The sequence below is a fragment of the Panthera pardus genome, unplaced genomic scaffold (genome assembly GCF_024362965.1).
Source record: "Panthera pardus isolate Hobbes unplaced genomic scaffold, ASM2436296v1 HiC_scaffold_16, whole genome shotgun sequence".
Taxonomy (NCBI): Eukaryota; Metazoa; Chordata; class Mammalia; order Carnivora; family Felidae; genus Panthera; species Panthera pardus.
The window spans coordinates 82,300,564-82,327,327 of record NW_026526721.1 but is presented as its reverse complement, the minus strand read 5'-3'; the positions used below and the strand labels follow the sequence as shown (position 1 = coordinate 82,327,327).

Sequence of the window (26,764 nt, the reverse complement as noted above, 5' to 3'; positions counted from 1 at the left end):
GGCGGCCGCGGCAGCGGCAGGCGGCGCTGGGACCCGGGAGCGGCCGGAGAACAAGGGAGCTGGCGCCGCGGCCGGCTGCCGAGCGAGGCTGAACCGCTGGGCCGCGCCGAGCGCCGTCGCCGCCCGAAAGGCCCGGCCCGGCCGCCGGAGCAGGCCGCGCGCGGGCCCCGGGGCCCGAGGCCGGAGCCATGGGCGAGACCAAGATCATCTACCACCTGGACGGGCAGGAGACGCCGTACCTGGTGAAGCTGCCCCTGCCCGCCGAGCGCGTCACCTTGGCGGACTTTAAGGGCGTTCTGCAGCGACCCAGCTATAAGTTCTTCTTCAAGTCTATGGACGACGATTTCGGGTGAGGATGGCCCCCGCCTCACCTCTGGGGGACCCGGGCCCCTCCGGCTTCTCGCGGCCCACTCAGCCAGTTTGGACTCCCCTTGCTACACTGGCTTCTAGCCCTACTAAGGATTCTAGGGGCGACTTGGCCATTTGGGCCGCCTCTTTCAGCTGGAGTTCCAGCCTCTTTAGGGATTCTCCTTTTGCCTCTTATGGGGGACCTAGGCCCCCCTAGTTTAGGAGGACGACCAACTCCCCAAGAGCAACCGGAGTTCTGAGCCTCCTCACCTCCTCAGAGACCAGCGGCCCACTTACACACACACCCCCCTCCACCCGATTCCAGAGCCAGAGTCCCTAACCTTCCTCCTGCCATGGGAGCCACCTTTTAGCATAGACTTAGGATGTTTGGCACTCGGCCTTCTCCTTCTCCATCTTTTCAGCTCCACGACTCAGAGCCATATTTGGAGTAGTGCTTCCAGGGGCTTTGCTGGGGACTTTGAACTGGAGGGAGGGGGAGTTGGGGGGGCTCAGGGACTAAGGCTGCAAGCTAAGGTCAGCAAACCTAATGTTTATTTAGCTGTCTCCCCTCCCTTGTGGGGTGTTCGGGATGTTGTCAGAGAATCAGAGTGCCTGACCCCTGAGAAGTCCCCACTAGCCTAGGTACTGATTTCCCTTCAGAACTGGGGCCTTTTTCCTCCTGATGGTGGCCAAGGGGGAGACCTTGGAAAGGGCCTCAGAGCCTGGATGGGAGGGCCAGAAAGAGTCTCTTAGTGTTCTTCATCTTCCCCTCCCTGGCGGGGTCTTCTCCACCCAGCTGCAGGGCTTTGGACAGGCTGAGTTTGGAAGCAGCGACTTTCCCTTTAAGAGGGGATGGAATGTTGGAGCCGGAAGGTTCTGTAGCAGCTGGCCTGGGAGGGGGAGCCTAGCCCATCCCCTCACAACCCCCCCCCCCCATAACTCCCAGGGGACTGGGGGAAGGGGAGGCCCCCAGGCTTGCCTGCCCCACACTAACTGGGCACTGGGCCTGGAGGCCTGTGGGGAAGGCCTTCCCGGGGCCCTCTAGGCCTAAAGGCTGTCTCTCCTGCCCTAGCCTGAGGCCTGCACTGCTCTTTGGAGCTGAGGCCCCAGAGCTGAGTGAGGGGAGATGTTCTCTTCCCCAGTGTTGATATTTCTGGCTTCTCTTCCAAGACCCCTGCCCTCCTGGCCCTGGAAAGCAAGCATCTTCTCTCTCTTCTGCCTAGCATGTTTTGCTGTCACGTTTCCCCATGGAACTCAGGGTTTGATGAGCCCATGAGATCCTATGTGTGAGAACGCTTTGTGCAGTGGGAAGTGCTATGCGTCTTCTGACCAGTCCTGTTTCTGTTGTTGTTCCTACCCTGGGGTGAGGTACTTGTAGTGTAGTAATCATTGTCTGGCTTTAGTCCAGGGACAGACACTCCTGATTGGAAGATTCTGAAGAGGGATCGATCGATCTGCAAGGGGTGAGAGTGAGGGGGCAGATGCTTTGGTCTGGTAAGAGAAAAACAGAGCTGGAAGAGACCAAGATGCTGCCACAGGGTATGGAATAGGGGAAATCAGTTAGAGTCCAGTGTGCTGGGGTCATTTGCCTTAAGGGACTAGGGTAGGCCTGTGTCTCCACTCCCAACTCACCCCTGAACCCACCGGGCTTAGCTCTCACCTCCTAAACCTAAACCTCTCTGGGCTGCCTCCCACTCCGCCCGGGCTGCTATCAAGCCAGGCCTAACTACAATCATAGTTACATCTGCTCACTGTTGACTTAATACTATTCTTTAAATCCACTGTCAGCCCACTCACTCCTTCTTAGCTTGACCCAGTCAGTAATATGAAATCACAGGTCTGATTTTCTATTTGTATTTCTTTCTAAAATATGTTTAAAAAAAAATACTTAACTATTGCATTAAATATTCATCAGGTACACCTGAAGTGATCTTGCATACATTAGTGGTACTTGAACCATCGTTTGCAAAATGTTATAGTAGACTGTTTTAACAGAGTTGAGAACAAAGCTAAAGGAGGAGATTGGTTTTGTTTTTATCCCCAGAAGGATTAATGAGCAGGAGACGTGGTAGGGCTGTCTTGTCACAGGACTAGTAGCTAAGAAGTATATATTTATTTCATGTATTTAACAAATTATTTTTATGGTACTTTGGTATACATGCACTGATCTAAATGCTTTTCAAATCTTTATTCATTCAATCATCTTAACAGCCCTATGAAATAAGTAGTAATATCCTCAGTTTTTACATGAAAAAACTAGAGCACAGAAAACTTAAGTAATTTACCCAAGGTCACATAGCTGGTAAGTGGCAGAGCTTGATTTTACATCAGGAATCTGGCTCCAAAGTCTAAGACCTTAATCACACAATTGTAGGTATTATTATCACTGTTTAACAGACACATCCTCTCCAAAGGAGATGCTGAGCCTTGGCAAACTGTAGAAATGATAGGGTTGCCACTTATCCTAGCCCCATGAGACCAGGGTCGGGCAGAGGCCAGTAACCTCTGCTGACAGATGGAGAGTGGGTCAGAGGAGGAAGGCTGCTCTCCAGGCTCAGCCTAAGGTTCTGGCTTATAAGGCCTGAGGACTCCCCAACTCCCATCTGGTCTCCAGAAGTATTTGTCAAGCTAGGGTAGGCCCAACCCTCTTAAATTACTTGGATAATGGAGGAAGAATAAACATTTTCACCACTGAGGGAGATGGTGGATGAATATTAGAGTGGCCTTGAGCCGTAGGTAGGAACAACATGGGAAGTTGGGCCACTATGTTCCTGCCCACTCCATGTCACACACTGCCTTGCCTCTGCACTTGGTACTGAGAGCACACTCCTCTTGTCTTCCTGGGGCCAAATTTTCCCATCCTCTGGGTTTAGCTTTTAAAGTTATGACACTTTATCCTGTTTACCCTTATACCAACCCAGCTCCTAGCCAGGACATGACACCAAAGACACCTACTCAACAGACATCTGTCCAGTGAACACATCTGCTGCTCTTGTGGTTCTGACTACTTCCCACTTGCCATATACTTGTGTGAATTGTCCGTTGGGCCATAACCTCCAAGGACAAGGCGGGTTCCTGGTCTGATGCTTCTTGAGGTTTTATACAATGGCCAGCATAGGATTTAAAACCTGCTGGGCTCTTAGCAAAGGCTTTTTAATTGAATGGACAATAGTGAGCAGATTTGTTTGGTCCCTGCCCTTAGAAATTTACACATAGTTGGAAAGAGAGAATAGACCCTGCTAAAAATTGACACGGTTAGTAATTAGCTTTTATTATAATCCTAGACCATGCCAGGCGTTTACAAATCCCACTTACCAGGACAAGACAAAGGCTTGGAAAAGTTAAGAAACTTCTCTGAGATAGGAGGGCTAATAAGTGGCAGAATTAGAACCCAGATTTGTCCAACTCTGCTTGGAGTGTGTGTATGTGTGTGTGTGTGTGTGTGTGTGTGTGTGTGTGTGTGTGGCATGGAACTCTGAACCATTCATCTCCGTGGTGTGAGGGGGAGGCTTGTCTGAGGTCCCCCAAGGCTGCTGCTGAAGATCAGCTGATCCTTGTGAGTCAGCAGAGCCTTGGCGACCTGTCGGTGACCCCTAGAAAGAGAGGAAACATCTGTAGCATGGAGCTGTGTGGTGGGGCCTGCTGGGGGAGTGAGTGGTGGGGACTCAGCAGCAGTTTCCCACTATAGGGAGACCCTCTCCAGAGCAGATCATAGTCTCTGCCATTTGGCCCACATACCCCATTTTCCTGTGAGTCCCAGTTCCCCTTGTGGGCTGCAAGTTTAGGGTACCCCATGGCCAGACTGGCTGGTGAGTCTGAGCTACTTCCATGTCCCTTCTTTTCAGCATGTTCTGTCTCTAGGCTTTCTGGCATCATGGGCCTGACTTGTGATGCTTTTTTGGGGTCTTTGTGGGGTTGGAAATGGTGTAGGAGCCAGAGCTGGATGGGAGGGAGAAGGGCAGGCTCAGTCTTCAGACTTGGCTGTGAGTCCAAGAATATGAGCATCACAAGGAGCCAGGCATGTTCCCAGCTCTAGGCAGAAGCTGCTCCAAGAACAAGGAAGGACTAGGCTTCCCAGCCTCCTTCCTTGCTATCTTCCCTCTCTGCTCACAATCCCAGGCACATGTCTTCCTCTTGCCATTGATGGCATCTTTCCAACTCTGTACTCCTAGGGTGTTTGACACAGTCTGGGGGTCCCCAAACTGTAGTCATAGTCTGACTTATCACCTTGATGCACCCCTCAAGCCAAACTACATGCCTGTATACACATCCCACCCCTGCCATGCCCTACATCCCTGTCTCCCCAACCCTTACCCACCACAGATCCATATCACCTCTCACTGTACAGGAAAGAATGCGAAGTACCATGGGAAGAGCATGGGTTTTAGAGTCAGGCAAGCTTGGGGTTGAATTTTAGTTCTGACGTCTTTCTGCTCTGTGGCCCTGGGCAAGTTACTGAATGTTTCTCCATTTCTTTACTCATAAAAAGAGGATATTGTCCACACAATGAAGGTGATGTGAAGATTATACATTCTAACTATAGGGAGATAAGATGGCGTAATAGTTAAGAATAAAGGCTAAAGAGTCAGGCTGACCAGGATTCAAATTCCAGCTCTTCTTGGTGATGTGACTGTAAGTGAATTTCTGAACCTACTAAGTCTTAATTTCCCCATCTGTATGTATCTCAGCATTGCAGTGAGTATTAAATGAAATGAAATAAGCAAAGTGCTTAGCTTAGTGCTTGGCCCATGATACATGCCCAGTAAATGAGAGCAGTTTGTTGCTATTACCATAGTGGCAGTGGAGGATGTTCAGTAAATACCTTTTTCCCTTCTCTTTCCTAATTTCCTTAAACTCCTCATCCACACCTTCCAGGAGAATGTCAGGATTCCCAACTAAGAAGGGAAAGAGAAATAAGGGTGTACTTTTTCCTAGTTTAGGGTCAGAGGGAAAGAATAGGTCTAGCCCAAAAGAGCTATGTTGGGGCTAGGTAAAGCCCTTTCGAGATTTTAGGGAATGGCCACACTAGGGGGGACAGCAATTTGTCAGGTGTAATTTGCAATCACCTGATGACTAAGAGGACACTCTAGGGCAGCATCTGGCCTGGGCAGGGCTGGTGTCTTCCTGGTGGTGCTAAAGAGCTGTCCTTGGGTGACCCCCACTTCTGCTCCCATTTGAAAGGCTTAGCCTGGTGGTTTGATTCCCAGGTTAGGTGGAGGACCCCCTGAGTTAGGATTGTGAGGACACTTCCATTTCCACCCCAGAAAGCTCATTCTGAGACCCCCACCCTTTCCCTGCAGAGTGGTGAAGGAGGAAATCTCTGACGACAATGCCAAGCTGCCCTGCTTCAATGGCCGGGTGGTGTCCTGGGTAAGGAGCTCTCCTCAGCACCCCTCCTCCTATATTCCTATGGTGGGCTGGACAGAGGAAAAGCATTGCTAAGATTGTAGCTGGTGGTTTTATGCTTCAATATCTGAATCTTCCTTGAGTTTTCTACCTGAACTGTTTCTCCCCTCAGATTATGTAGCCTTGGTGAAAGGTTAGTTGGCCGGGGGTAGGGGGAAATGTGGGACATTGTAGGACAATGTCTCCTATGCCTTTTGAAGCACTTTGCCTCAGATTCCAGCCAACCTCTCTTTTGGACCACTGACCCTTGTTCCCTGCCCCCATGCCACTTCCAACAACCCATGCCTCCCATCCCCCCATCAGTGCTGATAGCACTGAGTCCATTCCTTGCCTCAGCTGACCTTGCACAGTCCTGTCTCTTCTTCCTCCATGTCCCCTGCTTCATTCTCCCCAAGTCTGCATGCCCTTCCAGAAGCCATCTGCTATTTCCCTGGTGCCCCTGTACCTACTACCCACCCATTCTTTCCCCATCAGTTGGTGTCTGCTGAGGGCTCACACCCAGAGCCTGCTCCCTTTTGTGCTGACAACCCATCAGAACTGCCACCACCCATGGAACGCACAGGAGGCATTGGGGACTCCCGGCCCCCATCCTTCCAGTGAGTGTGACCTCAGAGTGGAGAGGGCCCTTGGGGAAGGGCCGCATCAGCTCAGCCCAGGGCTGGGGGAGGGAGCCCCCAGCCCTGCCCCCTCTCCCACCAAGTCTTCTCTTCCCTGCAGCCCTCATGCTGGTGGAGGCAGCCAGGAGAACTTGGACAATGACACAGAGACGGACTCCTTGGTGTCAGCCCAGCGTGAGCGGCCACGCAGGAGGGACGGCCCAGAACACAGTGCGTCTTCCCTAAACAGACGCCTTCTCCACTCCTCCATTCAGCTGTCCTCAGCCCTGTTCTGAGCTCTGGATATGCCTAGCCCCGGTGCAGCCCCTAGCCCCTCCCTGTGTCTGTCCTTCCCTCCTGCGTTGACACTGTGAACCCAGCTGCCTCTATTCCCTACAGCAACCCGGCTAAATGGAACTGCAAAGGGGGAGCGGCGGCGAGAGCCAGGGGGTTACGATAGCTCATCCACCCTTATGAGCAGCGAGTTAGAGACCACCAGCTTCTTTGATTCGGATGAGGATGACTCCACCAGCAGGTGGGGCTTTGGTTTCATTGGTACTATGGGGCAGGTAACCGCCCCTCCAAGAGCCCTGACCCCTAAGGATGCTGGGACCCTGGGAGGGCTGTGGGCTTTGTGTGGGGGACTTGGGCCCTGCAGTGCCTCTTGTGGGGCAGGGCTGGGCCAGCCTGGTGGGGAACGACTGTGGGCCCCCCAGGTTCAGCAGCTCCACAGAGCAGAGCAGCGCCTCACGCCTGATGAGAAGACATAAGCGGCGGCGGAGGAAGCAGAAGGTTTCGCGGATTGAGCGGGTATGGGGCCTGAGGGATGGGTGGGGGCAGACTGAGCCCTGTCCAGGCAGATCCAGGGTGTGTGCTTCCTTAGACCCCCTCCTATTGGGCCAGGCTTAGAGCCTTAGAGGGGAGGGGGTACTGAAGGCTCCCCTTGTGGAAGAGCTAGGTGGGAACAGTGAGTTCTTGGGACCCCTACCTGCTGCTCAAGGCCTCTATCTATTCCAGTCCTCGTCCTTCAGCAGCATCACGGACTCCACCATGTCACTCAACATCATCACAGTCACTCTCAACATGGGTGAGTCTGGTGAAACAACTCTTGAACATTTATATACCAGACACTGGGCAAACTTGAGGAGGTCAGAGAGGCATAAGATACATTCCCTGCCCCCGAGGAGCTCTCTCTCATAAACATAAACTGGTACATAAACTGATCGTTTCAGTATCTCATGATCAGGGCCATGACAGAGATCAGCACAGAGAGTTGTAGAAGCAGAGAATGGCAAGGAAGGCTTCCTGGAGGAAGTGATTTCTGATTCTTATCCCCCTTCCCATTTTTCAGCCATTGCTTGTTGCTCTCTGATGTCTGTCATAGGCACTCTCTTTAGGAAATAACTGGCTATAGTGAAAAGAGCCCCAACCTTGGAATTTAAGCCTGAGTTTGAATCCTGCCACGTAATGGCTTAGAAAAGTCATTGAAGCTCTCTGAACCTCATTTGACTGTTTTGTAAAATGGGACTAAGAGTCCCTGTGGCAGAACTAACAAGGATTAAATGGAAATATTCTTGACCATCTTGAATTCAGGACCTTATTCAGGTTCAATGAATGTTAGTTCCCATCCCTTTCCACCCTTGACTGATAAAGGGCTTGGAATTTAGGTAGGAACCTTGTTCCCCTCTTAAGGTCTTATTACTCTCTATAGAAAAGTACAACTTTTTGGGCATCTCCATTGTGGGCCAAAGCAACGAGCGAGGTGATGGAGGCATCTACATCGGCTCTATCATGAAGGGTGGGGCTGTGGCTGCAGATGGACGCATCGAGCCGGGAGATATGCTGTTACAGGTACCACTGCCCACCCGGTGTGGCGGTGTGGGTGGGGAGAAGGGAGATATTCCTACCCTCTGTACCCTGCTCATTTAGAGGCCACTTCTTGGTAGGGGGAAGACCTCCTGATCCACCAAGCTCTGCTTCCCTACCCACCTCCCCAACCCAGCTGCTTATCCCACTCCTGGCCCTCTCTCCCAGGTAAACGAGATCAACTTTGAGAACATGAGTAATGACGACGCAGTCCGGGTACTGCGGGAGATTGTGCACAAACCGGGGTACGGATGGGATGGGATGTTGGGAAGGAGGGGGCAGGCATTTCTGATTCTCAAGCAAGGGGGTTGGTCTGGCCTCCACGCATCCTGCCCTCACTAGGGTCATCCTTGCTTTCAGGCCCATCACCCTGACTGTAGCCAAGTGCTGGGACCCAAGTCCACGTGGTTGCTTCACACTGCCCAGGAGTAAGTGGATGGGGGACTCAGCCCTAAAGTAGGTGCTTGGCATACATGAGCCATGTCTCTCCTTCCTTCTGTGTTGCCTTGAACCCTCATACCTACCCTGTTGGGCCTGGCAGTGGACAGGGTAGGCGGCCCCTGACCTCTCATCCTCCCTGCAGGCGAGCCCATCCGGCCCATTGACCCTGCAGCCTGGGTCTCCCACACTGCAGCCATGACCGGCACCTTCCCTGCCTATGGCATGAGCCCCTCCCTGAGCACCATCACCTCCACCAGCTCTTCCATCACCAGCTCCATCCCTGATACAGAACGTGAGTGTCCAGTCCTGCCCCCTAGGCCCAGCCAGACGGGGCAAGGTGGGAGGGGCTGATGAAGGCCCACGTGGAAACTCTTGCTTAAAAGTGAGAGGGAGCTGGGAGTTCATCCTAGCTACCTCACACTGCAGCTTCCTTCAGTGGACACCTAACCCTCACTAAACAGTGTTTGCTTCTGAACCTGTATTGAGCATCCAGTGAGCCTGTTTCCTCTAGTAAAACAGGACTAATGATACATAGTCTACCAGGTTCCTGGGGGTTTAATGAGAGAATATAAGTGAAGCCTCAATCACAATATGTGGCATGAAGTAACACTCAATAAATGACTGCTGTTTTCATTATAATACACATATTCTATGCTAAGCATCTTCATTTATATTTTTTCTGTCTTCAGATATACTCTCGAAATAGATATTAAAGTCCCTATTTTTACAGAGGAAACTGAGTGTCCTAGAAATCAGTAATGTGCCCAACATTGGTCCACAATTATTAGATGGTAGAGCTGCGATGCAAATTCTTCTCTACCTAACTCTAACCCCTTTCTGCCTCACCATTCTGCCTCCCACCCCTAGGCCTAGACGACTTCCACCTATCCATCCACAGTGACATGGCCGCCATCGTAAAAGCCATGGCCTCCCCTGAATCTGGGCTGGAGGTCCGTGACCGCATGTGGCTCAAGATTACCATCCCCAACGCTTTCATCGGTGAGAGGGCCCATGGTGGGATGAAGGCCGGGGTGGGGAGTGATGGGGCAGGGCAGGCTGGGGGCTAAAGTGGCCCTCGGGCCACTCTTTTGAGCTAGAACCAGCCCCAGCCTCATGGCTCTTGTGAGGTCAGGTGAGCCCAAGTCAGGTGGGCCTCCCCATCAAGTGGCTGCCTTGCCTCCAGGCTCAGATGTGGTGGACTGGCTGTACCACAACGTGGAAGGCTTCACTGACCGGCGAGAGGCCCGCAAATATGCCAGCAACCTGCTGAAAGCCGGCTTCATCCGCCACACTGTCAACAAGATCACCTTCTCCGAGCAGTGCTACTACATCTTCGGTGACCTCTGTGGCAGTATGTGCCTCCCCCACCTCCTTGCTCTGTCTCCTGGCTGGGAGTGGGGAGGTGCCCAGGGATGTGGCAGCAGACTCCAGGGAACCCACACAAAGCGTGAGCAGGCAGCTGAGCTGGGGGCCCAGCTCAAGGCCTGACACAGGCCTCCCTCTCTAGTAGAAGCAGAGCCAAGTCAGGCCTTTTCACCTTCTCTGCGTCCCCGTCTTGGGGCTGGCATTTTCTAAGTGCCTGATGTGTTTCTGGCACCATGCTGGTTGTTTCTAAGCAGCATATCACTCTCAGTCCTCACAACCTCCACCTCCTCACCCTTGGGTGAGGTGGATCACTATCCCTATTTTAGCTGAGGAAACCGAGACTTAGAGATGTCAGATAGTCCACCCATTCTCACAGCCAGAAGCAGAGTTAGGCCTTGGGGGTCCAGGTCTTTCTGGCTCCAGAGTCCTCATTCTTACCACCATCTGGGGCTACCTAGGTGTGTGGTATTGCAGAAACATTGTCTTAGCAAAGTCAAATGCAGATCCTCCTGTTGGCCCCTGATCAGCCTCTAAGCATCAAGCAGGTTCCACCAGGGCAAGACCTAGGGCTGGCCTGAGGCCCCACATCCCCAGCCTCCTCATACCCTTGAGGCTAGGCTGGACCTTGGGACAAAACTGGAAAAGCTGTCAGGGCCAGCTTGTAGAGGACTCTGCAAGCTGCATTGAGCAGTTTGGACTTGATCCTGAGAGAGTGCAAAGCCAGTGAGGGTTTTAAGGAGGAGAGGTCTCAGGGAACTCCCCCCACCCCCCCTTCTCCTCCTGAGCACATAGACACACTTTGGGAAGGAAGGGGAGTTCCCAAAACAGGACATTTCAGGACTTGGAGCATTCCCAGCAGCCACCTCTGCCTCAGGGAGCCTTTTGTCAGCCAAGGGTGCTTGCTGGCTGGAGTCCAAAAGCTAACCTTTGTGTGTTGTTTTTTATTTTTGTTTTTTTTTAAGTTTATTTATTTCTTTTGGGAGAGAGTGAGAGAGAACAAGTAGGGGAGGGGCAGAGAGAGAGGGAGAGAGAAAATCCCAAGCAGGCTCCGCACTATCAGCGCAGAGCCTGATGTGGGGCTCAAACCCACAAACTGCAAGATCATGACCTGAGCTGAAGCCGAGAGTCAGATGTTTAACTGACTGAGACACCCGAGTGCCCCCAAAAGCTAACTTTTAAAATGCTTCAGATTAGGTTCTAGGTTTAGAAAGGCTGTTGCTGCAGAGCACAAGTCTGTGGTGGATGCATAGGGTTTTAGAGTTGGATAGCTCTGAATTCAAATCCTAACTCCGCCCTGACTATGTAAACATGAGTAAGTGACACTGCCTCTCATTGTCTCAATTCCTTGATCTGTAATTTGGAGGTAATAGTAGAACCTATTTTAGAGCTGTTTTGAGGTTAAGACAATGTGTATAATGCTTTTAGCACCATGTTTGTCCGACTGTAAGTGCTCTAAAAAAAGTTCTCCATTTTTCATATCTTTAATTGATTCTAAGGTGAACATTTTTTTCACATTGCAATATCTCTAAAGTTGGGATACACCTTAAAATTAATGGCTTTTTAGACTCAATTCTATATGGTGATTATTACCATCATTAGCAGAAGTGAGGCCTAGCCCCAAACATCTAGGGACACCTAAAGCTTCTCAAGACAGTTGTGGTTTTTGCTCAAGAGATGTTGTTCTATCCCTGGGCCTCCTGGGTCTTCTTTCTACCCTGGGCCAAGGCCCCCAGAGGCCCAGTTCAGGGATATGCTAACAGAGGTCTTTTTCTTCTCACTGGCCAAGGTCTCCTCAGCTGGGAATGTGGCAGACTCAAAGGAAAGAGTTGGTGACCTGGGTAGCCAGCCCCAGGAGTCCACAGTTAACTCCCCTCAGGACAACAACCTGGAGGCCGAAACAGTCACCAGCTCTTGGGGCATGAGCCAAGGCAGGCCCTTGCTTCTCACCAACCCCCACCCCCAGCCCCGTGCTAGCTGCAGGCCTTAACAGGTCGATGGCTTAGCTGGTAGACTCCACAGACTGCCTCAGCCCCCTCAAATCCCCCTCTCCTGACCAGGTCACATTAATACATTGAGATGAGTGCTGTGAAGGATGAGGCCTCCCTGGGAACAGAGTGGAGGGCGCAGAGGAGGCACCTAAGTTGTTCTCTTTCTGAGCCCTTCCCACCTTCTCCAGCAGCACCAGAAAATTTATCTGGGCCAAGGGCTTTTGTATGGGGAGAATCTGAAAGGCCTATGTTCTTTCTGGCCTATAATGGGTACTTTTTTTTAGTCCTAGGTGAAAGGAGAGGGCAAAATTTCACCTAAATTTCCCCAAAATGTTCCCTACTCCTTACTAATGACTCATCTGGAAAGGTAAGAAGAAAGGAAGCAACTCTTAGCTTCTGCTCTGGCTACAATTTGGATTGACCTCAGGCCAGTCATTTAACCTCCCTGGACTTCACTTTCCTCATCTGGAAAAAATGTGATAACATTTGCATGAGGTGAAGTGCTTTGTATTGTGCCTAATGAATCGCAGGTATGCAATACCTGTCTGGTATTTCAGCTTCCCACATTCCCCTACCTTTACCGTCTAAGTGAACAAAGGAGAAAATTACCAATTAAAAGTTATGCTCCTTGTGGCCCACTAAGGAAGGAGGAGAAACTGTCAAACGCTTGGAAGGGGGCCTCCCTGAGACTGGGAGTTGAGCGTAAGGATTTGGCACTGAGCATCTGAAGTGGTGACTCAGGGCCCTCCTGAGGAGGGTTTTCCTTGGGGCTGTGTCCATAGGGTCTCCCTCTCCACCATCTCAGGTGGGTGGCAGAGGGGGTGTGAAGAAGTGAGAGATCTCTGACCTGTGCCTCCTCTTATTTGGGGGACAAACTACCACTGCTGTTGGTGTCATCGCAAATGTACCCACCCTACCTAGACTGGGGGACCTTTCTCTCCTGACCTAGGGGCATGACCCAGCTCATCTGGCCCTCCCCTCCCCTCTGCAGACATGGCCAACCTGTCCCTCCATGATCACGATGGCTCCAGCGGCGCCTCTGACCAGGACACGCTGGCCCCTTTGCCACACCCAGGGGCAGCCCCTTGGCCCATGGCTTTCCCTTACCAGTACCCACCGCCCCCGCACCCCTACAACCCTCACCCAGGCTTCCCAGAGCTGGGGTACAGCTATGGTGGGGGCAGCGCCAGCAGTCAGCACAGTGAAGGTAAGGCAGGGGGCTTGGGGGTGGGGGGTGCACAGGTGAGCCCCAAGCTTCTGCAAGATCTGAGCATCCCCCATCCTGTCCCTGCCTGTCCCCTACAGGCAGCCGGAGCAGTGGCTCCAACCGTAGCGGCAGTGACCGACGGAAGGAGAAGGACCCGAAGGCGGGGGACTCAAAGTCTGGCGGCAGCGGCAGCGAGTCGGACCACACAACCCGCAGCAGCCTGCGGGGGCCGCGGGAGCGGGCGCCCAGCGAGCGCTCAGGTCCTGCCGCCAGCGAGCATAGCCACCGCAGCCACCACTCAATGGCCAGCAGCCTGCGCAGTCACCACACGCATCCGAGCTACGGCCCCCCTGGCGTGCCCCCTCTCTACGGTCCCCCCATGCTGATGATGCCCCCTCCGCCCGCGGCCATGGGGCCCCCAGGAGCCCCTCCGGGTCGCGACCTGGCCTCCGTGCCCCCCGAACTGACAGCCAGCAGACAGTCCTTCCGCATGGCCATGGGAAACCCCAGTGAGTTCTTTGTGGATGTGATGTGAACAGGACCCCTCCCCCACGTCCATCCCACTCCCACCCCTGGGCGGTTGCGTCCCTCTCTCCATCCGTCCGTCTTTTTTACTTTGTCTGGTACCTGAAAGGGAAATAAATTGAACTAAATTCAGGCGCGCTAACTGCTCGCTGGGCGCAGCGAGGGCGGGGTGCACCCCCGATCGCCACTGCGGCCCCTAACCTGCCATCAGCCCCAGCTTGTCCCTCTGCTCACTAACTGCTGCGTAGGACTTGCCAGTATCCTTCTGTCACTGGGACCTGACTTGCTGGTGCTGCTCCTTATTCCCCACAAACACTTCAGGAGTTACCCCAGTGGTGCCCTTGAGGCCCTGCTCACCCCCTTCTCCCCGCCTTTTCCCCCTCAGCAACCTTGCACTGTTCAGTCAGCTACATCAGCCCTCTATTAACTGCATCTCCTCAAGCATGTGTGCCAATCTCTTGACTTTTCCCCCACAATACTGACACCAAAAAATATTTGCTCCATTTATTCCTCTTCCTAACTGCCCACCGCACCCCCATCGCTGCCCCAGTCCTGCACCCTAGAACTATAGTCACTTATAATAACCATCCACATGATCCCTGCCTGTGCTGGCCTTCACTAGAGGCCCAAAGGACCCCCTTAGTTGCCTGAGCTGCTAGTGGCTTTCAGGAAGCATATCTGTTCTTCCCCTACATCCACACCCCCATGCCTGCCCTGTGTGCTGGTTCCTTCCGACCCCTAACCCTACTAACCAGCAGGCTCATCTCACCTCTGGGCCTGAAACATTTCTTTTCTTTCTTTTTTCTTCCCTCAATTTTTCCTGGGCCTGGAGCAGCCAAGAATTTCGGGCTGTTTGACTTTCTGTGAGCCCCCATCAAGGGGAGGCCCAGCCTCCGAGGAGACCAGGAACCCTGCTTCAGCAGCCCCTCAGGGCTTCCCAAGGATGTTCAGCCCCCAAACCCACACTTCAACATGTTGAGTCACTAGGCTTTGTTGGAGGGTTCCAGCCTCTCACCCATGTATGAGAGACTGTTCCCCTTTCCACAGAGTGCCCATCCCACTCTCCCTCTCTCCCTCTCTCCCTCTCTCTCTCGCCCTCTCTCCTTCTCTTTCACACGCACACATACATACACAAACACATACACATACACGTGTCTATGCAAGTTCACTTAAGCCTCAGGGCTGGTCCCTGCTCAGAGGGCTGGACCTTCTCTCCAAAGTTGTGGGGCTGGTCCCCTGACTTCCCTCTCCCCAAACCATCCACACATGTCCCCATCATCTTCCTACCTGGATAAAGCCCATAAGCTGGATCTCAGGTCAGGCTCAGCAGAGGACTCCGTAAACAACTGACAGGCTGTTCTCACCCCACTTCCTACCCCAACACCCTTATTTCACAATAACCATGATACCCCAGAGAAAGGTTGGGCAGGGGGTCTTCTGGGACCTCTAAAATGCCGGGTTTTATTTTTTACCTTATTCTACAGTTTAAACAAATCATGATCTCTTTAAGCCTCTTCTATAAATTCTCCTGGCTCACCTAAGCTTCCATACTTTTAGGACTGAGGTGTCAAGAGTACAACTAAATCTTAAGCTCCAGGCTTTGGGGCAAACCAGGGTAGGGACATTTTAACAAATACTTCTGGAGTTTTTGGTGCATAAGGGCTGTGCTGGAAGTGTGACTCAGTCTTGCCTGCCTTCCAGGAGCCCAGGCCATGGCTTTCTGTAGCCACCACTATAGGGCTGCCTCCTATGCTTCTTTAACTTTTCTGACTCTGCCATGTTCAACTCCCTTGAGAATTCCTCCAGTATTGCTCATGCCTTCAATATTGGTGCTCCTTGTGTTCTTTGGTTCACTTCTCTTTCCTCTATATTTACTCGCCAAATGGTGTCACCTATACTGATGTCCTCAATTGCCATTGATATGCCGGTGATTCTAAAATATGTATCTTCAGCCCCAACTTCCCTCCAAATTTTGGATCTGTATCATCACCCACTGGACATCACCATGGACATATCCATATGGACTCAACTCATTCCCCCATCAAGTGTGTTCCTCCTGAATTCCAATCCTGGTTATCTTCATCACACTGTATGTAGGCTAACCAGCTAGGAACAGTTATGGGCTTAAATTCTTCCCCCATCTTTCTAGTCAGCATATCATATCCATTACACCCCAGCAATCTTTCTTGAATATGGTCCTTCCTTTCCCCTCTGCCTCTACTCTAATTCACAGGAGCATGGGATTTGGAGTCAGATTGTTCTGGGTTTGAATCCCAGCTCTACTACTTTTTGGTTTCATGATAAGAGAGTTATTTAATCTCTCTGAGCCTCAATTCCCTCATGTAAAATGACGATAATAATACCTACCTCACAGGGTTGTTGTGAGGATTTAAATTAGATATTGTACGAAAAGTGCCTAGCACAGTGCCTGGCACATAGTAGAATAGGTGCTCAATAAATGGTAGCTATTATTATTATTATTATTATTATTATTATTATTATTATTTACTCTAAATTGGTAGGGCATGTATTGAAGATAGAGCTTTTGGAAAGGTAGCAGTGAAGCCTTGAGTGCTGGTTCAAGAGTTAGAAATGCCCATATTTGATCATTTAAGAGGTTCAGACTGTGACCACGGTTTGAGGGAGGCTAGATCTTCATCCTGCCACATCCTGACTTCTAGCAGGACAATGCTAGGGATAATAGGGTTTGCAACCAGGTTTGCCCTTTTTTGCCCTTCTTCCCATAATAGGCTCAGCTACAGGGAAGGCAGCAGGGTATCTCTCCCTGTTGAGAAGAGCTAACAGATTTTATTTAGGTCCTGCGAAAGCCAAGAAGGCCTTTCATTTTTGAGGGTTGGCTCTGTCTCTTCTTCTCAGCTTGGATGTGAGGATTAACTCTTCAGAGAGGGCATTTCAAATTCCATGTCCAATTAAATTAAACTTGCCAACGTTTTTTTAAGCAACATATATGTCGGTCACTAGAAAGCACACAGGTCCTGGCCTTGAGGGGTCACATAGGTGTGCATAGCTGGGATAGAACAAACATTCTTGAAAAGCTTTGGCTAGTTTCTTACAAGTATTTGCCTCCTCGCTCCCTACCCTTTTCCTTGGGTCTTGATCCCTGGGAAAAGGCTCAAGTCTAGTACAAATATTTGATGAAAGAATCTTGGGAGAATCAGAGGTGGTGTTAGAAAGCAGTGAATTCAGACAAATACTTCCGCCAAGTCGTGTGTGTGTGTGTGTGTGTGTGTGTGTGTGTGTGTGTGTGTGTGTGTGAATTGAACACAGCCAGTCCTCGGACTCCGGAGACAGAAAAGGCCTACAGCAATCTGAGGCTTAACAGATGGGCTTCAACAAATGGCATTAATCCTCAGAGGCTCTCCATAAACACTGAAATAGGAACAGGAGGGATTCCAGACTACAATTCCCAGAATGCTCAGTGGGGAAAATGAAGGGAGTGGAGCAGCGTATGCTGGGATGTGTATTTCGTGTAGGGCTGAATAAGGCCTCTCCTATCCCTCCCCAAGGCACTCCTACCCCGCCGAAGGCAGTCGGTCGTTGTAGTTTTGTTAAACCTAGGAAGCTTAAAATTGTAAGCAAGAAGGAGGAGAGCTTTGACGGGATTTGTAGTCGGCACGGTCTTCCAACGCGCAAGCGCAACTGTGGTTGGGGCGGGGCCGCGGCACTGCAGTGAAAGCCGAGGCAGCGGGCAGGCGAGCAGGGGGCGGGCGGACATCTTGGGATCTGGAGAGTGGCCGGGCAGGCTGAGAAGGGGGCCGCGGACACCAGGTGAGCCGGGGATCTGGCTAAGGGTAAGGGAGGATGCCTACCCCGCTGCCCAGCTTTGCCCTTCCCTGCACTACGCTACGCGGAAAGCTGCCCACACCCGGGAGTGGCCTCAGCCTTCAGATCGGGAGGGAGCTGACGGCTGGGCGGGGGCGCCTGGGGCGCGGTTGCAGGACAGGCTGGGAGCGGCGCCCTCCACCTGACCCGTCCGGAGCCTCCCGTGAGGGGGATACTTACTGGAATCCTTCCAGAGCGGGGACTCCGCGCGGCAACCCCCTCCCCGGGATCGTGACAACCTCCCTGCCCCTTGGCGCCTCCTCTCAACGCAAGGACAATTCCCCCATCTCCTAGGACAGTGACACCCCCTTGTGGGCTTCTTCTTGGACTGTGACAAGTCTCCCACCCTGCGGCACCCCCTCCCCCCAGTTGAGTGACACCCCGCGGCTCTTTTTTCTCAGACCTGTGACAGCCCCCGCACCCCCGTGGAGCCATATTTTTTTCCGCGATGTCTTCCTCCCCAGGCCGAAAAACCCATCAGCCCCTCATGCCTCTGCACTTGAACTCCAAAGCAGGTTCTGTCGCCCCAGCTTTCCTTTATTCACTACTGTCAGTCTCTCACTGCTGTTTTTCTTCTTCAGAGCCTTGACCTTTGTCACACTGGAAACTTCTTCCCCCAGATGCCCCCACCATCCCTTTTGCTGCTCCAGGCTCACCTGAGTAGACTGCCTGGCTGTTTCTGCCAGTCTTTCTTTCCCCTTAACTCATTATTCCATTCCTGTCCTGGGCCCCACCTCAGCTGCCCTGGTGCTCTAAGGTCCCTACCACTGTGTGAACTTGCATCTTTGCCCAGGGCTCTAAACTCCATTTTGCATTTCTTCTCCCAGCCTCTTTGGACTGAGGGATGGAATGTGTCCACCACCACCTTGAGAGACCTCTCACTGAGTTTGGGAGACCCTGGTGGCCACAGTAATCCGCTTTATTTTCCAGTCTAGAAAACTCTGCTAAACTCCCTCCACCCTGTGAAAATTAATACCAGAGCTAATTCAGGAAATCTAGAACTAAATTAACCCTTTTTCTCCTTGCAAACAGTCTAAATTAGTTTGACCCAGATAATTTGGATAATTCATATATTCTGCCCCTTGCTTATAGGTACTCAGGCCAGAAATCAGTTATGTCATGGGGTCTGGAATCATAGAATTTCAGCCAGATCGATCTCATTGTTTTATGAACCTATATTCCCACCCCCTTATTTTTATTGCATTTGGGAGCTGAGAGGGAGCCTCCCTTTTTAAAAGGGAGATAGTTAAAAATAACTAATAAGAGCTTGGGTCATTAAAGTGTAGTCTGCCAGGGCTGGGGCCTTTCTCTCTGCTCTTTTGCCTGCTTATCTGACTGCCTGGGATTGGTTGGAACCACACTCCTGGGTCCGTGTCAGGGCCTAAGGCCTCCCTTTCTCTCCTCCCCACACCCTGCACACCCTTTCCTGGAATGTTTAGATTTCTGTGAATTAGAGAGCCACAGGTCAGGCCCTACTGCCTTCTCAGAAGGGTAGTGGAGCCTGAGAGACCCGGTCTTCCTAAAGCTGTGCCTGAGGGCCCCAGGCCTGAACCAAGTGGAGGTAATTCCTACCGCCATTCCTGCAGCCGCAGGCAGGCCTTCATGGTGACTCACCGGCTACAGTCTGAGTGAGAGTCTGCACAGGAAGGGGCCAAAAAGGATCCTTGCTGAGTTCAGCACTGTGAAGAGGGGGAGGGGGCTGCTTTCTGGGCTCAGCCCCAGAAAAGGGAGGGTCAAAATGGCCTTAGAATCCTGGGCCCAAGTCCTTCTCCATTTCTTTCTCCTTTCCAGTGTGAGATAAACAGGAACTGGAGCCTGGCTAAGGGGAGGGGCATGCCTGGGAGGACTGCAGGGTCACTTCTGGAGGGTTGAGTCAGGGAAAAAAGCCGAGCCAGTGACCTGCACAGCCCCAACTGGGGATGTTGGCAGAGGTTCTGAGGCCTTCCCTTACCCTGCCTCCGCCTGTCCTAGGTCTGTTCTCAGAGCGATGGGCCTTGGAGACTGAGCTGCCGCCATGATAGGAGGCTTATTCATCTATAATCACAAGGGGGAGGTGCTAATCTCCCGGGTCTACCGAGATGACATCGGGTGAGTCCCCTGGCTGAGCCAGCTGTGCCCCCACCCCTTATCCTTCCTCCCCAGCATGCAGGACCAGGTCTGTTGCTACCAGAGACCTGACTTGGGCCACCCCCTTCCCTTGCTGCATCCTAGAAGCTCAGCTAATACAACCTGGTTCCCATTAGGTCTGGTGGTATTGGCCTGATAGACAGTTACTGCCTGATAGGCAGGACCTGTGGAATAGTGTGGCCCCTGCAGTCTTAGGAACTTTTGCCCTTCCTGCCTTCTCCTTTCCTTAGTGACAGACCTAGTTGCTCGAGTTGAGTGCTTTTGCCCTGGCAGATTGATTCCTCCTTTGAGGAAGAGGGAGATATTTCTCCAGGGGATGGAGTTAGTGGCCAGGCTAGAGGTACTAGGCCATCTAAGTCTTGCTCTCAAAAGCCATTCTCTTGTTGAGAGCCTTCACTGGATTCTCTTGAAAGCCTCTCCAGGCTGCCAAATCCTCTCCCACTCCCTTTCTCAGGAGGAGGCAGGCTGCTGACTCAGCCATTTTCAGTTCCTCTGGGCTACCCCTGGAAGAGAGGTTGTGAGCAAGCCTGGAGCACTCTCTGGGTCACTGAAGGAAAGGCAGGGAAGCCATGTGGCCCTTTCTGGCCTATCAGAGTAGATGTGGAATAGCTTCTTGTTCTGGGTCCCTCAGACCTTAACGAGGAAGCACAGCCTGCCTTCTCATTCTGCCTCACCCTGCATGCCACTGTTCTTTCCTGAGTGAGGGCACTTGTCCTAGCCTCAGCAACTCTAAAGAGATTAGGCTTCTCTGGTTCCCGCTGCCCTGTTTTTCTTCCTCTAAGAGCTTAGGATAGAGAGTTACAGAATGGGCCTGCTGCAGAGCCTTAGCTCCTTGCCTCCCAGCTCCCTGGCTAGTGGGCTGGCCTGGCCTTTGTGGCTGTTTGTCCACTGACTGGTGGTGGGGCATGAGCTAGAGTTGTGGCAATGCCTGGCTTGCCTGAACCTGGCTGGCTGTACCCATAGGCACCCCCCTCCTGCCATGGATGGACCTGCTTAAGCTAGGGCACATACTGTCTTGCATGCCTTGCTATGCTCTCCACCCCTTGCCTGTTGCTTGTCTGCTTCCACCTCATGGTGTGTGCTGCCCACCCCCAGTGTGTTGTGTGTCTAATCCTCTCTCTCGTTGCTGTCACTCTCCTTTTCTTGCTGGCGTCATTTCTCTCATCCCATCTCATTGGCTGCCGTAGCAATAGGTAAGCAGCCTATCAAGCTGCCGCCCAGGCACAGGTGGGTGGGGGGCCCTGCCCCCCCATCATTGTTTTCTTCATCTGTTTTCATTCCCTAAACATGCCCTGGAATTGGATCCTGGACAGGAATGAATGGCCCAGCTCCATGGCCCCTCGGTCCTTTCTCCTCGGTAGATCAGAGCCTTCTCTGAAGTCATGCTGACTTTGTCTAACCGGTGGAATCACAAGTGGGAAGACTGGGAAAGAAGCAGAGTCTCTCTTTCATTTGGGCCTGGAGCTTACTGAGAAGCTAGAGAGGTTGCAGCTGGGAAATTGGGGCCAAGCCTGGGAGTTAGGAGCATACCTCCTTAAGCCTGATGGATCTCACTTTATTAACGCTACATCTATCCTCCTGTCATTGCCACTTGACTTCCCTGTCTCTGATGGCCTTCAGACACTAGCCCAGCTCTGACCCTACCCTTGTGCCTCCGCTGGGAGTCACAGGGAACTGCCCCAGTGGTTTAGGCAGTTGGCTTCAGAGTACATGCCAGACTTAAGCAGTGAAGGGGGGAGTAGGGAGGGGGGAGTTGTTAGCAGCTGTGGTTGATCCCTGTGGAGTGAGGTTTGCCTGGGTGCTGAGCAGCCCCTGTGTACCCTTTTCCCTCAGGAGGAACGCAGTGGATGCCTTTCGGGTCAATGTTATCCACGCCCGGCAGCAGGTGCGCAGCCCTGTCACCAACATCGCTCGCACCAGTTTCTTCCATGTTAAGCGGTCCAACATCTGGTTGGCAGCTGTCACCAAGCAGAATGTCAATGCGGCCATGGTCTTCGAATTCCTCTATAAGATGTGTGACGTAATGGCTGCCTACTTTGGCAAGATCAGCGAGGAGAACATCAAGAACAATTTTGTGCTCATATATGAGCTACTGGATGGTGAGGCTGGCAGGGCGGTGGGCCTAGGGTGGGGCTGAACCTGATGGGGCCTGGCCTGGAGGTAGGAGCAGGTGTGAGGTTCCCTCCAGTGCCTTCTGAACTTTTCTGACTGTTTAGTCTTTTGAGCCCTGAAGGCCAGCAAGTAGAGGTGGGAGAGGGGGCAGAGGACCAAAACATCTTTCAGGGGGATAAGAACCTAACTGTGGGGCTTGGTAGCTGGGCCTCCTACAGTTAAGCACATTTCCCTTTCACCTTTGTGGTTTGGGCCTTAGTTCCCTGACTGTCCTTCCAGCTTTCTATCTCAATAGCTGCCTCAGAGCCTGGAGGAGGGTGAGCTACTACCAGCTTCTAGGGTTACATTATCTCTCTTCCTCTGTAGGGTATGATTTAAGGGAACAGAGTCTTTCCACCTTCCCAATGTCTGTCTGTTTTCTAAGGACTCAGCACTTCCTGATCTCTCATTCACTGGCCATAAGAGTCTTCTGCTGATTTTCTCTGTGAAAAAAACTGACATTTAATTATGTTTTCTTATGAAGCACAAATCCCGGAGTAAATGCTACAAAGCAAGAGGACAGTGCTGTAGATGATCCCACACTCTTCTGGAGCTGTCCTGGCCAGCTATGTCCAGGCCAGGGGAGGGATTAGACTAAAGAAACCTTCAGCTTTTTCCAGGGGCTGATGGATCCCTTCCTTTTGCAGAGATCCTGGACTTTGGCTATCCACAGAATTCAGAGACAGGAGCACTGAAAACCTTCATCACTCAGCAGGGTATCAAGAGCCAGGTACTCAGTTGTACAGCCACAGCCAGGGTGGGGCCCATCCTCCTTAAGCCCCCTGAGCTCTGTCCCGGCTGACTCAAGCACCACCTCTGACAGGAAGTGCTGGCCTTGAGCCCTCTGCCATGATTGCAGGCCTATTTTGCTGTGTGTGGCCCTCCACCCAAGGAGCAGCCAACTCAGCATCTCTGTTTCTGGGAATATAGTTCAAGCAGTTTCCTTCTGCACTGAGGGAAGGGAGGGTGTGGGCTGCTCTGGAGGCCTGGTGTTCCTCAGGAGGAGAGAGTGTGGGCCCTCCTCTAGGATCCAGGCCTTATAGCTGCCTTCTCCTTCTTTTCTGCCTGCCTCTTCCCGTCTGTGCTCCCCTACTGCTTCCTGTGGGCATCACATTGGCCCTTTGGCCTCCAGCATCAGGTAAGCTGTTCCCTTAGCTTCCATCTTTACAGCTTTGTTCCAGTTTTCTTCAGGCCGTGCAGCATGGAGCTTATGGGGAAGATGAGTTACAGGGTGGGGACCAGAAGGCAGGGGGAATGAGGGTAGAGTGGGGATAGAAACAGGATGATTGAAGGTAGAGAGGAATGAAGTCATTATGTTGTCTCTGTCCCCCGTGTAGACAAAAGAAGAGCAGTCCCAGATCACCAGCCAGGTGACCGGGCAGATTGGCTGGCGGCGGGAGGGCATCAAGTATCGCCGGAATGAGCTCTTCTTGGATGTGCTAGAGAGTGTGAACCTTCTCATGTCCCCACAGGGTGAGAGCCCTCTCGAGATGAAGCTGGAGGGGCAGGACCAGGGCAGGATCCTCATCCTGACTCAGATGTTCCCATTTATCTATCACCAGGGCAGGTGCTGAGTGCCCATGTGTCAGGCCGGGTGGTGATGAAGAGCTACCTGAGTGGCATGCCCGAGTGCAAGTTTGGGATGAATGACAAGATTGTCATTGAGAAACAGGGCAAAGGCACAGCTGATGAAACAAGTAAAAGGTGCCTGGGGCAGGGTTGCTGGTGGGAGAGGGTGGACCTCGAAGGGCTGAGCAGGGTCTGGTGAATCACAGGTTCCTTTCTAGATACCATTTTTCCAAGCTCTTGACATCTGTGCTTAAGAGAGATGAGGGGATTGTAGTCATCATACTTAAAGAGTAGTCCCCTTTGTTTGATTCCCCAGAACTAAGATTTTTCTATAACATACTGATGGCTTCTGGCCAGTGTGCCTAAAACCTCTGGGTCCCAAGCACCGGAGTTCTCCAGAAACGGTGAATTTGCAAAGCTCCCACTCATCCCTAAATTGGCAGCAGGGACCCCTGAGTCAAAAAGCTATATTCTGGTAGCCTTCCACAGTCTGTAGTGCAAGCTTCACTCAGGATGTGGCAGCCTTTGGGGGTGGGATAGATTCCCAGCCCAACTCTCTCTTGCCACTCTCCTGTACCAACGAGGAGACCTTCTGCCCCTGCTCACAGTGGGAAGCAATCAATTGCCATCGATGACTGTACCTTCCACCAGTGTGTGCGACTCAGCAAGTTTGACTCTGAACGCAGCATTAGCTTCATCCCACCAGATGGAGAGTTTGAGCTCATGAGGTACCATTGGGGTGTGAGGAGGCAGGGAATGCTGCTGGCAGAGAGTGGGGAGAGGGAGGAGGACAGGCTCTGCTGTGCCAACCTTACTCCCCACCCCTAAAGGTATCGCACCACCAAGGACATCATCCTTCCTTTCCGGGTGATCCCGCTAGTGCGGGAAGTGGGACGCACCAAGCTGGAGGTCAAGGTGGTTATCAAGTCCAATTTCAAGCCCTCATTACTGGCTCAGAAGATTGAGGTGAGAACAAGGGACTTGGGGAGGAGGAAACACTGTCTCCAGATAAAAGCAGCTGATGTCGGGGCTTGACAGAGCTCTCTGACAGGTATATCACTTCTAGGTGAGGATCCCAACCCCACTGAACACAAGCGGGGTACAGGTGATCTGCATGAAGGGGAAGGCCAAATACAAGGCCAGCGAGAACGCCATCGTGTGGAAGTGAGTCTCCTTCACAAGGTCACTGCAGGGCTTAAGATGCTTTGGTGTACTCCCTTAAGTCTTACCTTCATCCTCTTGAGTGTGAGTGGTGTGTGTGTGTGTGTGTGTGTGTGTGTGTGTGTGTGTGTGTTGCAAGGATGGGGGGGGGGTGCCTGTCTGCTTCTCCAGGAGCCTCTGCTTATGCTGTCATCCATATACCTCTGTGTGAGTATGCACATGCCTGCACTTGGGTGCATGCGTGCATTTAGTTATCAAAATGCCTCAACATTTCCCTATTTGCCCTTGTAACATCTCTGTGAAATAGCAAGGGATAGCATGCTTGTGTATTTAGGCTGAAATTGCAGCCCACAGTGCTAAAGGAATAGCAGACCCAAGATTCCATAGCAAGTGATTGCCAGGGCCCTTACCACATTTCCTGTCCTAGCACTTCCCACAAGTTCCTCTGTTCCGTTCCCCCCACCCCTCCAGAAAGGACACCGTCCACCTTGAAACTCCTCCAAGCTATCAGGGGCACTTGCTGCTCATTGCCCCTCTGTTCCTAGGATCAAGCGTATGGCAGGCATGAAGGAATCACAGATCAGCGCAGAGATTGAGCTTCTGCCCACCAATGACAAGAAGAAATGGGCTCGACCTCCCATTTCCATGAACTTTGAGGTATGGCAAGGGGGGAACCTAGAGCCACTGCAGAGGGTATGCTAATAAAGATCTTAGGATCGTCCAGGTCACCTTCTGCACCTTGCGACCTGCAGATGAGACCCAGAGAGGGGAAAGTGACTTTTATAATTCAAAGACCCATTTCCTCCCCCTTCAGGCCTCTTACTAGAAATTACTACTCACACTGACAAAAAAAAAATCTGTGACTTGTAAAGTTTGTCATAAAACAGTTTTTTGGAAAAATTTAGATTGTTTGACTACCAGATAAGACCCAAAGTTTATTTACACACAGGAGACTGGTCTGGCATTGCTTTGCACATGTTAGACATATAATTTTCTCCACCTTATTTTTTAAGCCCATAATATTGAGCAGAGTAAGTGTGTTCTAAGGTGGGTCTTTGGTTGCTGCCTCCTGCTGATTAAAGGAATTGATTTGAGTTACCACAGGCAGGGCCTGATTTCCAACCCAAGTGATTGTTAGTTACGCTTGGATATGCTTTCTTCTTTAGAAACCTTTTAAGATCCTTCTTAAGCTTCCCCTAGCTTCTTTCAGACTCCGATCATTCAGACACCTGTAGTAGAGAGAGATGAAGTAGGGCAGAGGTACAGAACTTCCCAGAGGAGAGCAGCTGTGAGAGGAAGACCAAATTCCTAACTGGAGCTATCCCTTGCCCAGGTGCCATTCGCCCCCTCTGGCCTCAAGGTGCGTTACTTGAAGGTGTTTGAACCGAAGCTGAACTACAGCGACCATGATGTCATCAAATGGGTGCGCTACATTGGCCGCAGTGGCATTTATGAGACCCGCTGCTAGCTGCCTAGTAGCAGCTAGCCTGCCTCCCCACCCACCTTCTTCCACAGGTCTGGGTGCCCCCGGGCCACCACACGTCAGCGTCTCCTCCCTCCTGCTTTGCTGCCTTCCCTTTGCACCAGCCCCTGAGTCTAGGTCTGGACCAACCACATCGTGAGCGGGACTGGTGGAGCAGTCCCTGGGCAGGGTGGTTTCTGGGGCTCCTACTCCACCATCCATCTGTGTGCCCTGGCCCAATGCCAGGCTCTGTGTTCTGTGACCAAAGCCAGGTGGGCTCCCTCTCCTCCCCTCCCCTGTGGCCACATCTCTCTGGAGTGGGAGGGTTGGCTGCCCCTCACCTCGGAGCTCCCCCAAAGGCCAGTAATGGATTCCCAGCCCTCAGTCCCTACTCTGCTTTGGGATAGTGTGAGCTTCATTTTGTACACGTGTGACTTTGTCCAGTTATAAACCCAATAAACTCTGTAGAGCGGAGATGCTAAGTGTTGGTGGTGCCGGAGCTACACGGGGAGGGGAACTGATGGGATTGCTCTTCCCAAATCTTAACACCGCATACTGTGAGTTGAGTAGAATTTTATATTCTGAGCTCTCTTAAGGTTCTGGGCCCCCTTGAGGTGATCCAAGCCTTTATCCTGACTGGTGTCAGCCCAAGGCCTCCTTTCTCAGAACACAACCTCAAGGGCAAGCAGCTCCACCTGGTCCTAGTTCC

The 26,764-nt window shown here is 52.0% G+C and overlaps 2 protein-coding genes across 3 annotated transcripts; both read left to right on the top strand.

Annotated features, from left to right (window-relative positions):
* The first annotated feature begins 23 nt into the window (after positions 1 to 23).
* DVL3 (dishevelled segment polarity protein 3) lies at positions 24 to 16,222 on the top strand. Of its 2 annotated transcripts, XM_019463325.2 has the most exons (16): positions 31 to 349; positions 5,649 to 5,718; positions 6,229 to 6,350; positions 6,472 to 6,581; positions 6,750 to 6,885; positions 7,067 to 7,160; positions 7,368 to 7,437; positions 8,062 to 8,201; positions 8,385 to 8,461; positions 8,577 to 8,644; positions 8,800 to 8,949; positions 9,525 to 9,656; positions 9,841 to 10,008; positions 13,002 to 13,217; positions 13,316 to 13,726; positions 14,578 to 16,222. In XM_019463325.2, the coding sequence occupies exons 1-16, from the start codon at positions 189 to 191 to the stop codon at positions 14,607 to 14,609; spliced, it is 2,157 nt and encodes a 718-aa protein (XP_019318870.1). In that variant the 5' UTR covers positions 31 to 188; the 3' UTR covers positions 14,610 to 16,222. The 2 variants fall into 2 exon arrangements, with proteins under 2 accessions (XP_019318872.1, XP_019318870.1); XM_019463327.2 differs by lacking the exon at positions 13,002 to 13,217 and having other exon boundaries at positions 24 to 349.
* A 1,177-nt stretch (positions 16,223 to 17,399) lies between these two features.
* Positions 17,400 to 26,529, top strand: AP2M1 (adaptor related protein complex 2 subunit mu 1). Its single transcript, XM_053903592.1, has 11 exons — positions 17,400 to 17,531; positions 19,557 to 19,673; positions 21,546 to 21,811; positions 22,511 to 22,593; positions 23,201 to 23,336; positions 23,426 to 23,567; positions 24,041 to 24,160; positions 24,263 to 24,398; positions 24,499 to 24,596; positions 25,139 to 25,250; positions 25,927 to 26,529. Exons 2-11 carry the CDS (start codon positions 19,600 to 19,602, stop codon positions 26,059 to 26,061), a joined length of 1,302 nt encoding a protein of 433 aa, XP_053759567.1. The 5' UTR covers positions 17,400 to 17,531; positions 19,557 to 19,599; the 3' UTR covers positions 26,062 to 26,529.
* The last annotated feature ends 235 nt before the right edge of the window (positions 26,530 to 26,764 follow it).